A 12,394-nucleotide genomic window follows, 5' to 3' on the forward strand; every position below is an offset into this window, starting at 1 on the left:
GCTTTCGGCTGCTTAGCGTCAGAACAGTGTGACATGTGGCTCAGTTAATTGCGGAGTGAATTCCAGTCCTGCAGACGTGAGGCTTGGCTTACCTCTCTGGGACCAGCACGGTTACTGTGTAGTACACAGGTGCAGTCATGGAGGGTAAGAATCGGGTTAAGGTTGGGCTTGCCAATACTATTCCAAAAGCTGTGACTTTGTCCTGCATCACACTCTCTCAGAAAGCCCTCAGGACAGGGAAGGAAGGTTGCTTTACCAAATCCACTTGGTTATGGTCTTGTGCATGGAGTGAAAATTTTCCAAGGTGGTATGTCAGAGATTGTGAATACTTGGTTTAACAGTGTCCCGTTTATTAGTTTGTAGCACACCTGTGGTTGCTGGTGACAGAAGAGCTGGTCAGAAAAGGCAGTGGGAAGGAGGAGATTGTGTGCCTCTTGTTAAGAGAAACGTAAAAATTGGTATTCTAGGAAAAGGCTTCCCAGCTGGTAGGGGACTTGTGAGTTTATCAAGCACTGACACTGAGTGAATGGAAAACAAGGGGTCACTTCAGACTGAGATTTAACGTGCTGATAGCTCCGTGGGGTCAAACTGATTTTTACAGTGTTACAGTAGAATGTGGAATACCAGAATGAAAACATTTCAGCAGAGATTTGTGTGAAGTGTGCGTGTGTACAACAGTGTTTGGTCTTTATTTGAAAATGTAAGCTTGCTTTTTTTTTTACATTTTAATTGAAATATGTTCTGTGTTCTAGGAGCTGGGAAAACAACACTTCTAAGTTACATACTGACAGAACAGCATGATAAAAGAATAGCAGTAATTCTGAATGAATTTGGAGAAGGTATGTAAACTTGCAGGAGCCTCTTTTTGGCCACAAAATGACAAATATATAAAATTTCTGGAAATCAAGAACACTGTAATTTTAAATTCATTGCTGAAATTACTGACATAATCTTCAGAAGGGCAGAAAGTCGCTTTGCTGGTGTTCATAAAATAATGCTATGCGTTAATCCGTCTTGCACATAAATTCAGGCCCTCAGAGTAAAGTAAAAGAATATACCACCTGTTGGCAGTGCTGTGCCTCCATTTGTCCATTTGTGCAAGTGGAAATTAATAACTTGTTGGTAGATAATATTTTATTTCCTTTCCTCTCAGCCATGTACAGATCACAAATTATCCTAGACCAAGAAAATGGGGACATATGTGCTTGGTGTCTGTGGTTCTTTGAACTCTTTGCTTTCAGGATTTTTAGCTGCTATGGCTATGATTACATATTTGTACCGTAGTCAGCATTGCTTACAGTCTGCACTGTGTTGGTGGTGGGCTTTTTGTTTGTTTGCTTTCATCAGCAAAGGTGCATGCGACTTTTCTGGTCATGGAGCCTCCAATAAAATGTACAGACAGAGTCTTTAATTGATAAAGAGCAACAGGCTGACTTCCCTTTCTTCAGCGAAGTCTGCGGCTCTTACGATGTACCATCATCCTGTGGGCTTTGATCTTTGTAGAACCAACCTTACTTTGCCTTTTTAATTCCTCATAACATGGGAAATAGTAATTTCTGAAGAACATGTTAAAAGCGTGGTCTCAGAAGAAAAGAATATAATCCAAGAGTAAAAATGTGTACCAGCTTGAATCTTTCTCTCTCTCTTGCAGGCATTGTCATGCAAACTTGTAGATTAAAATTATAGTACTACTTATATTTTCAGGAAGTGCCTTGGAGAAATCACTGGCAATCAGTCAAGGGGGAGAACTCTATGAAGAATGGCTGGAGCTCAGAAACGGCTGCCTGTGCTGTTCAGTAAAGTAAGGAAGGACTATTGTACAAGTTCTTACAGGGGCTGTGAGTGGAATTGAGGAAAGGAGAAGACATCCAGGCTTTGATTCCTAAAGCTGGTGTTGGTATTGATTGAGATTCCTTTTATCAGATAAAACAAGAATTGGAATTCAGGAGATAGAAATTTATTTCCTTTTGTTGCCTTACTGGTTTTTACTTAGTGTCTTTCAGAAAAATAATCTCAATACTAACTTAAACACCACTGGGGTATTGTAGAGTAGGGAGATATCCCTCTTCTGTTTGTATTATGTGCTTTTGTATGGAGATCTAAAAATTCAGAGAGGCTGGGAGTAGGACTCAGGTTTCCCAATTTCCACATTAAATGCTTACTCTGTGTGTTGGTTAATACTTGAATGTTGTATACCTCAGAAAGGGTTGATGAAGAATGTGTTGTGACCTAATGAAACACAGTACTCGAAATTGTCAGCTGATGGTAAAGTTAAAAAACGGGAGTACTTTGATGTATTTTTCACCCTGTTTGTTGGAATGCTGGATTCTTTGTGCTAAGTTTGTAAATGAGGTCATGACCTGTCTGTTCTGACAATTTGGAAGAACTGGTCCTATTCCTTAAATAATAGTAGATTGTAAGTGGAAAAAAAAGACCTTCTGCATTGTGTTCTGCTGGGGTGTAAAGAATGCTGCTATTGCTGCTATGTTTTATATGCATTGGTTTCTTACATAGAATGGTATACGTTTCAGCTTCAGGTTGACTTCATCAGCTGCAGTTTAAGTAAATGGCACATCTTAATTTTGCTGTGGGTGAGGTGGAAAGGCAGGACAACATGGTTCAGTTCCACCCTGTCCCTTCTTTTTGTCATCTCAGCTGCCAAAACAAATAGTGACATATCTACATAGCCCTGCTGTCCTTTACAGGGTGTTTAGTGTTTGAAAACAAATACTCAATGAAGTCACCTCTGTTATGCCTGTTGGGAGCAGGCAAATGATATTTTCAGACTAAAATGAAACAGAAAACTAAAGTGCGCTTAATATTAGAGCAACAGCTTGATGACTAATTTTTTGTTGTAGACTAGCTCCTGACTCAGGTCTTTGCTTTGATGGTACTGACACTATGTTCTGCATCAGAAGATGCACTTTAATACATGTTTTAGCTTGTCTTCTCTGTTCTCAGGTTTAATTGTTTCTTCTTACAGGGACAATGGTGTGAAGGCTATCGAGAACCTAATGCAAAGGAGAGGAAAATTTGACTACATACTGTTAGAAACAACTGGTTTGGCAGATCCAGGTAGTTCACATTATGGTTTTCATAATCATGATAATTTTTCTGTTTTTGTGAAGTGCTTATTTTCTCACCAGTCAGTTCACTTTGCAAAATGTAATATAAAGTGGTGAGTTATCAGGCACATATGTTTTGTGTGTATGCTCCAACTGAATTGGATATGGTGCAGATGTGGGGTTGTGGATGGGTTGTTTGGTTGGGTTTTGTTTTGTTTAACTTGATCTAAATTGACTCTAAAGATTAAAGGAAATCCAGTTAAAATACATTTCTGTCAAGAGAAGACACTGGGCTTAGGGAAGAGAAGCACTAAATAAACTAGTCATTTTCAGTAGACTTTTGATGTTCTACGTGGGTCCTTTAAAGTATATTTTATTAGCATCTGATATATTTACACTCATTATGATAGACCTTACATTTTATGAAGTCCTAAAATACTCTGTGAAACAGACCAGTATAGTCTTCTGGGAGTTACAGAGCAATAGCTGAGTTTACAAGGGTTTTGTGTGCTCTTTAGTGATACTTAGTATAAAAAGGTGTTTAAACTTGAGCTCATGTTAGTAATAGCTATCTAAAGCAATTTTCTCTAAACCCTCTCAATTAAAGCTGTGTCATTGATGGAGAGTGAAGGAAATTTTTATCAGAAATTCAATTGTTTCCCATTTAGGAGACTGATGCTTTCCACCTCAAAGCTAAATAGTTGTCATGGTAAAGTAATTTTCTTCAGAAGACAGGACATTGATTTGGCCTCTGTTACACACAAATTCTGTTTGAGTCAAATTGGAAAACTATTAGGCTTTTTGGAAAAAAGTAAATCAATAGATTCCAGAAAGCCATTGCATGTTGTGGCCCATGCTATATCTTGCATGAGTAAGCACTGTGAAAAACAGACAGGTATTTAGTGTAGGTACAGAGTGATGTTTGGAGGACTGCATCTTATCATGTCAGGTGGACAGCTTTAGGTGTTGGAATGACTCTAGTTACTGATTTATTTATTTCTTTTCTTCTGATATGCTCAGTAGTCTTAGCCTGATGGGACTTAGAGCTATCTGGTCTAGTGGAAGGTGTCCCTGGCCATGGAGGGGGCTTGAAACTAGTGTGTTTTACAGGGCCATTTTAGCAGAAAACAAGAGTGCCATGCTCCTAGGCCATGTGTAGTACACAGGTATCAGGTCACAAATTCCAAGTCCTTGATAGAATATGATCACAGTTGTCCAAATACTTGCTGATTCTTTTTTTCTCCAGACTTGTCATTTTAATATGTGCCATTTTACAAATTAGTATACAAAAAAGAGAGAGCACTATGTGTTTCATTATTCAGTAGCACCTTACCTGCATGGAAATTCAGTGTATATCTCCTGTTCGAGTGGGGGGAGGTGAGGGAATGGGTCTGTGTGCCATGACCTGGAAGCAGTGGCTGAAAGCTGAAGAGGGGAAGTACAGGATATTTAGAAATGACGGAGCCTTGGATGTATAGTAGTGACAGATAGTTGATATTACAGAGTAAAGGTAATCTAGACAGCTTGCATGTATCTGAAGCAGTGAGATTTTTACAGCTTTTTGTAGTTGTAGCTGCTGATGTGCACACCAGTGTAATGCTTTGGTAGCTGTTGTTAGGTCAAGTGTGTGGCCTGGCAAAGGGTACTGAACATCTATGATGCTTTCCGAGTTTGAAGAGAGAAATTTCAAGTACAGGACTACAAATAGAGTTTTTCTGTGAAATATCTGAATATTGGTAGTTTACTGGAAAATGCAACTGTACATATACTGGATTTTATAGGAGCTGTGGCCTCCATGTTCTGGGTTGATTCTGAGCTGGGAAGTGACATCTATCTTGATGGTAAGAAGTGGAAGCTTGTTTTCCAGTGTATTGACATTCCATGTCTGGACTTAGTGCAATGTATTCTTAGCATTTAAGGCAAGGTTTCAGAAAATGTTTGAAATGCATGAACTTGGTTCTCATGTCACCAGATCTGACCACAGACTTGCTTATTCGGATGTTTGTTTTTCTACCCAGTGAGCTGTTTCAGTTTGCTAAATCCAACAAAAGTTGTGTAATACTTTACTGAGAGAGCACAGATCTTGATTGTGGTGTAAGAGAGGAAAAATCCTCATTAGCTAGATGTTATAAAACACTATTTAGGAGTAATATTTACAATACTTTTGGGTTTTTTTAATTTTTTTTCTACCCCCACCTCCCCTGCTCAGTGTTTCTTAAATGGTTTCCTTTTTCCTGAACTTGTAACTTATCAACATCTGGATCCTTCTGCCTTTTGTTTTTTGCTTTCTTTGCCTACTGTATTCTTGTTAGCTCTACTGTTTGCTGTGTTCTCATGAAAAATGTAAGTTTACTGAAATAATCAGTATATGTAGTTAAAGAGCATTTCTTTTAATGTAGGAAAAACATTACTTTTTGGCTTAAAAAGGTGTCCTATCAATGCTTTGGTCAGTCTGTGAAATAACTGTTTAGCCAAGGAAGGAAACACTGAGTTGAGTAAGAAAGAACTTCCTAAGTTTCTGTCAGATACTTAAAAATTCCCAGTCACTCCCAATCAGACTAACTGCATACCTCAGTCATCCCCTTAATGTTGTCAATATCATGTAAAAGCATTCCTCTGCCAATTTCCTGTTGCAGAAGAAGGAGAAACATCCACTTTGTGAGAATTTATCTCACCTGGTTTTGTAGACATTTTGTTACCACAGATAGGAGTAACAAAAGTATATTTGTGTGGCAAGTCTAATGTTCATATGCTTTCAACGCTTCCAGTTTATTGTAACCAGTTATAAATGTGCTGCTATTGTTTCTTCTCTAGTTGTACAGGAAGTTTACAAGTTGTCAGACTGCTAGCTGCTTTCAGCACCATTTCTATTTATTTTTAATGTTTCCTTTTAGGTGTTGTGTCTGTTGTTGATGCAAAGCATGGTTTGCAGGTAAGTTACTGGACTTGTTTCATGTTTAAAACTGCAGTGTTAGAACAGCTTTTTGCAGTAATGTTCGTGTTACAACACTGAATGAAGATGTATTTCATTAGTACTATATTTTGAATGGGAACAAGGAAGGACTGATGTTCATAGGAATTCAAATACTAACAGAGCAACATGTCTGCTAAGAGTTGTCAGTGTGGTAAGACGTGAATTAAGGCTCAGACTGGGAAGGTGCTAATGTAATGGCAGCTGTGGTGAGGAGAGACGAGAGCACAGGTGTCCTGGTACTTCTTCATATTAAAAGATGACTGTTAGATGGAAGCAGATGAAGTGTGATGTAAGAACAGACATACAGAGCAGTGAGCTTGGATAACAGCAAAAATGGTGATCCCATCAGAAAGTTCAACTCACTTTTTTTTTTAATAACTAGGTGTAAATATTTGCAACTTAATGAAAACACATGAGGTTCTACTGTTTTTTAATCTATATATTTCCCAGGCGAATTAATTCCACTTTTTGTGTCTTGAAAACCAAATTTTAAAGTAATATTCCTGGTACATTTAGAGCTGGTGAAGGAATTCACAGGACTCTAATCTTCTTGGAGATGTAAGTGCAAGTGGCAAGTTCTTACTAATACTGCAGCATGAGTTTAAAGTTTTAGTTCTGCCAGGTGTCTGTGGCATTCCTCTCTTGGAGATTGCTGCCTCCATGGCAGAGTGGGCAGTAAATAACTTGTACCTAAACCTTTGTTGCTTCAGCATAGTCTGTTGCTGTGCCTAAATGAAGTTGGCTTTATGTTGCCAAACCTCATGCTGCTGCTTGAGATGCAGGCATTTTTTTCCCTTTAACTAATTCTTCTTTGAGGACATTAGGTTGGGCAGACAGGTATAGCACAAAACTGCAGATGATGCTGAACTTCTGTAGTGTGACCAGAAGCTTCTGATGTTGGGCAGACTTGGGAAGGAGTAGTGGTTTATTCATGTAAACCTGGAAAAAGAGTTGCCAGATTTTGCTATCAACGTACAATTTGTCAACTCAGAGAAATGGAGTATGAAGTTATATATATGAAATACTGTTCTGCAAGCCTAACCCATCTTTAACAGCTAGTGAGATCACATTAATTTGTAAAATTCCAGAACTTTAATTTTTTTCATATATATTTTTCCATGATTTCCATGGTGACTTTTGCTTCATCACAAAGCTGAAAGGTAATTAAAATAAGTAGAATGTAGTTTTCCAAGTCTTTAGCATTCTAATAATAAAATCAATTAAAAGAGTTTTCATAAGAGAAATGATAAGGTTCTGTGATGGTGAATGTATAAAGGTATGTTTTCACCATCATTTTACAGAAAAATTCTAGATGCCACTATCTTCAATACCTTGCTGAAAAACATATCTAAGCTGAATTGGGTTTGACTTCCTTTAATTGCAAATTAATTTAAATGTAATTTGAATATGATTAATCCAAATATTTTAATTTTTGTCTAGCACTTGACAGAGGAAAAGCCAGAAGGCCTTGTCAATGAAGCATCTCGGTATGGATGGCAAAATTAATTTTATCTAGCACAGTTAGGAATTGTACTGTATAGAAGTTCATTGGAAGTGGCTTCTTTTTCTTTCATAAGGCTGTTTTCTCCCCCCTTGCTTTAAACCAAGGTCAATTGGTGTAGTGAGGTAGGAAATAGAAAGGTGACTTCATTCTCTGATCTTTCTGCCACAATCTGACGCTTCTAATGCCATTTTAAGAGGGTTTGGATTTTATGTAAGTGAAGAGGAAGGACCTATGTTGGGGAGAAAAAATTTCATGTTAGGATCTATCAGATGCTTGAAGTAGAGCTGGAGACTGAGGAATATTTTTTGCTAGATGTGACTTCATAAAACGAAGAGACTTCAGGTATCACTTTACAAAGGCTGTATGCAAGAGAGATTGGGAGTTGTGAACTTGATAGATCAATGAGCACTTTGGATTAGATGACTTAAAAATACCACCAAACAAACAAAAAAAACCCAATCCTGAAACAAAACAAAATCTGGCAAGCCCTGGTAGGCTGGTAGACTTAGCTTAGGGCACGGAAAAACATCTCAAGATGAAGCCAGTAGTATTTTAATCATACGCCATGGTGTTCTGGTTTGATTAATGCTTGCGCTTCTGTATAAACATGTCATACTATTTTTTGGTGCCCTGGGAGAGATGATGTTTCTGCCTTACAGATAAGTATATGTTTGTTCATACTGTCTTCTGTTTTTTTCCCTTAATACATAGGCAGGTTGCATTAGCTGATCTCATAATCATCAATAAAACAGATTTGGTTTCAGAGGAAGAATTGAATAAAGTCAGAACCTGTGTCAGGTATGAAACTTCTGGCATAACTTTAACACTGTGCTGGCTCAAAAGTTACTTGAATTTAAACAGAGTTATTTGCTTCTCACTGTTAGTACAGAAATCAGATCTCATGATTACAATGACAAATTGTTAGCATATATGGGAAAAGAGACTTTGTCTTCTGAAGTTATTTCAATACTTCTGTGTGCTTACACAATCTTAGCAGTTTGCCTATTTAGGTAAGATGTGATGTTGTTTACTAAGGACAGGCCTTTGTCTTAAATGTCCATACTTTTACATTTCTGGCCAGCTGTTGCCATTTTTCAGAATTAGCATCTGCTAAAGAATCTGCAAATGGAAAGATTTGTGGAGGAAGTTGCTAACAATTGTCATGGGAGCAGAAGAGCCAATGGTCTGAATCAAATTAGTAGTCAACGACATGACTCATCTTTTTCTATCAATACCATGATAAGATTTGTAAATACTTTACAACTGTATTAGTTGTTTGAAATCTGAAATTTAAAAGGCTTAGACCCTGCAGAGTGTATTGTGAAGAGTCTTGGATAGGAGAGTGCTGTCCTCACTGGTAGTGTCTGGTTGCCAGATAGGTAAGCTCCCAGCTCTTACTTAGGAGATTAAAAAGTTGTAAAGTCTGTTAGGACATCTGTTAGTTTGTTCAACAAGTTGGTTACAGAATTGTTATGCTAGTTCTCATGCTGCTGTCTGTGGTTAACATGTTCAAGCAATATATCATGAGGGTGTTTTAATCTAACTAATGATTTTTCTATTTAATTTTAGGTCAATAAATGGACTTGTTAAAATTCTAGAGACACAAAGATCAAGGTATTAAATGGCCACTATTATTAGGTACTAGATCCTGCTTCTTTTGTGATAGATTTAAGTATTCTATTAGATCGGCTTGCTTAAAGGGAAAATAAGGGAAATAAGTAAAAATGTGGGGTTTTTTGGATATTTTTCTTTGTCAGTGTTCACATCACAGAATCACAGAATGGGTCAGGTCAAAAGGGACTACAGGGGGGCATCTGGTCCAATGTCCCTGCTCAAGCACATGGCACAAGTTTGCATTCAGATGGTTCTTGAATATCTTCAGTGAGGGAGAATCCACAACCTCTCTGGTCGACTAGTCTGTTCCCGTGCGCAGTCGCTCGCACAGTAAGGAAGTTCTTCCTTGTATTCTGGTGGAACTTCTGTGCATCCGTTTCTGCCTCTTGTCCTATTGCTTGGCACCACTAAGAAGAGCCTGGCTCCATCCTCCTGGCATCCTCCCTTCAGATACTTATAGACACTGATGAGGTCTCCTCTTCTTGAAAGATTGTCTCTTTTTGAGGCTGAACAGGCCCACCAACCTGAGCCTTTCATCATAAGTGAGGTGCTCTAGTCCCTTAACCATATTTGACCTCCGCTGGACTGGCTTCAGGAACTCCGTGTCTCTCTTGTACTAAGAAGCCTAGAACTGGACACAGCACTCCAGATGAGGCCTCACTAGGGCTGAGTAGATGGGCAGGAGCACCTCCCTTGACCTGCTGGCAGTGCTCTTCCTAATGCATGCCAGGCTGCCATTTGCCTTTTCACATACAAGGACACACTGCTGCCTCATGGACAGCTTGTACTTCACTGCAAAGCTGCTTTCCAGCAGGTCAGCCCCCAGCCTGTACTGATACAGATGTAGTTTAGTTGACATCAACATGTTCCAAAAATGTAGCAGATATTTAAGGGAGTGTTATAGGTAGAAATTAAAAATGTCCTGTGCCTTCTTAACCAGATACTGTAACTGAAGAGCAGCTTGCAAGGCCAGGTTGTCTCCGAGCTAATAATTGGTCACGTGCATTATAGTGTTTTCTTCCTATTGTGTCTCTTATGGTGACTGCTGCAAAGATGTTGTTGCTACAAAATGACTTTGAAAGCAGTGGAATGAAGTTTATAAGAATGAAAAATGATTGCACTGGTTTTGCTATTTTTCATAGAAATTCTGACTCAGATTTCTTCTTTAATAAGGAGTTAAATGAATATTGCATTTCTAGGGACATGGGGAGAGCAGTGTATCTTCCAAACTGCTACGACTGATTTGTGTACTTTTGTGTCTGTTACTTGACTGTATTGTGATAAATGTTCCTATAATACAGGTTCTTGATTTAAGCAATTTTAAAAGGGAAAATAATAGACATAATCTTAATGAAGGCTTTTTAAAGTTATCCACAATGCACTTGGGGAAATTGCAGAGAAAAATACTTGCTCTTGCTGGGTGACGAGGTAGGACCAATTTTGAAGGAGATACTAAACTTCATACTTTGTGTCTTAAATGGCCATTAGGAAGAGGTCCAATATGTGAAGCATATCATTCCCTGGTGTCTGATGCCAACCAGCACTACGTTTTGCATATGAGATTAAGTGGAGCTTGGGTTCAATCCTCAATGACAACTTTTGTTACTTGTAAATACTCTTTAGTAGATGACAAATAGTGTCTCTTTCATAATTAAACATTCCAAAAGTGAAATAAGCACAAAGTTAGTTTATTGGAATGTTATTTGGGACCATAACATACCTTTTTTAATTAGGGGCATTTGCCCCTCGAAAGCAGCATTAAAAAGGGACTAATACTGCCCTTTCCTAAGAGTTTCTTGAGAAGTTTCCATATGATTTTTCAGAATGCTGCTGAGAACAAACAAATGCCACTGAGCTGGTCATGAATTTTACACAGGCATTGTTTATGTGTACAAATCTTTCATCTTAGAAACTGCTTTGTAAAGCTACTATGGAGTGTAAAAGTTTAATAGTACTGGCTACAATTCAGAGGTGTTTTTTTAACCTCTCATGTTCTTTTCATTTAGCCACGTATCATTAATTGTATTTGAAAAGCAGTGAAACCTGTAGTCTCTGTTGCTTTTGCAAAAGGTTTCTTATGCAAGTTTATAGGTAGCCATTCTTACAGGTAAGTATGATCAGTGCTGTCTGTTTTGTATTGTATTTTTCATTTGTCTGTTTCAGATGTTAGAGTTGAAATTCCTTGTAGTAGCACTTGCTTCATAGCACGTTTTGGTTTTGTTTGTGTGTTAGTATAAACTACATATATTCCAGAGATTTGTCTGTCTTGAGAGACTTGGGGTTCCTTTTCCTGTTTAGGGAAAATTAGTTACTATTCGGGCATCCAATCTAAGGGATTTTATCATCTTTCTTGGAAATACCTTGTGTTTTACTGTATTTTTTTAAAAAAAGTTTCTGAGCTTACATATTACTGTGTAAGTAAACACAGCATTTCCTTGTAGGAGACAGTACCAACCACAGACACCAAAAATACGCCTAAGTATTTATGGCATTAGTCTGACAGACAGGAAAACAAACATAAGCTTCAGTGAACTGCTTTAAAAAGAATGATTTAAGTATATGTGATATTTAAGTACATCAAAAATACAATGCTTTCTTCCCCCCCCCCCCCCGTTTAGGGTTGATCTCTCCAATGTCTTGGACCTACATGCTTTTGACAGTTTATCTGGAATAAGGTATGTTGATCATTTCACTGTCTTCTATTAGAGATAATATCCATTGTATAAATACGTGCATGAAACTGATTCACTCAAATCCTGGCTCAAATTTGCATCTAGGTTTCTGTTAGAAGTTCTAATTTAGTCACTTTTATAAAAATCTCACTTTATAAGTGGTAATATAAGACAGAAAACTAAACTGCAAAAAGATTTTTTTTGACCTTGTAAAGTTAAATGAACCAGAGTGTGCATGATTGGTCAGCTTTTATCCCCAAAGTGCAAGTTTTTGTTTAATACTAGTAATAGAGTAGATTTGTACCCTCTTTTCTGGTTCCCTTAAAGGATTTCAAAATTTTCTACTTCACATCATGATGAACTGGAGCCCTCTGTAGATTTCACAGAAAAGAATGAGGGACTGAGGTTCCACAGGAAGCAAAGACACTACAAATTGTGGTTACTGTGTTCCATGTTCTTGGAGTTTTTAATGGCAAATGTGTGCGTCAGCATGCTAGATGGGTGGAGAAGTAAAACTGGAAATGAAGGGTAAAGAACTTTCTGTTCAGTTTGTGTGCTGAAGTTG

General features: G+C 37.9%; 1 protein-coding gene across 1 annotated transcript in view; it reads left to right on the forward strand.

Annotated features, from left to right (window-relative positions):
* Window positions 1–752: 752 nt before the first annotated feature.
* The window catches only part of CBWD3 (COBW domain containing 3), a gene marked incomplete at both ends in the record, with an annotated part of 13,824 nt that continues 2,182 nt past the window's right edge, over window positions 753–12,394 (forward strand). The window contains 9 exons of the mRNA XM_009075401.1: window positions 753–839; window positions 1,705–1,801; window positions 2,984–3,075; window positions 4,847–4,906; window positions 5,960–5,997; window positions 7,480–7,526; window positions 8,255–8,341; window positions 9,113–9,157; window positions 11,776–11,832. Coding sequence (XP_009073649.1) covers window positions 753–839; window positions 1,705–1,801; window positions 2,984–3,075; window positions 4,847–4,906; window positions 5,960–5,997; window positions 7,480–7,526; window positions 8,255–8,341; window positions 9,113–9,157; window positions 11,776–11,832 — 610 coding nt within the window. The remainder of the gene's footprint in view (window positions 840–1,704; window positions 1,802–2,983; window positions 3,076–4,846; window positions 4,907–5,959; window positions 5,998–7,479; window positions 7,527–8,254; window positions 8,342–9,112; window positions 9,158–11,775; window positions 11,833–12,394) is intronic.

Source organism: Acanthisitta chloris, unplaced genomic scaffold, assembly GCF_000695815.1.
Source record: "Acanthisitta chloris isolate BGI_N310 unplaced genomic scaffold, ASM69581v1 scaffold22805, whole genome shotgun sequence".
In the NCBI taxonomy this organism is placed as follows: domain Eukaryota; kingdom Metazoa; phylum Chordata; class Aves; order Passeriformes; family Acanthisittidae; genus Acanthisitta; species Acanthisitta chloris.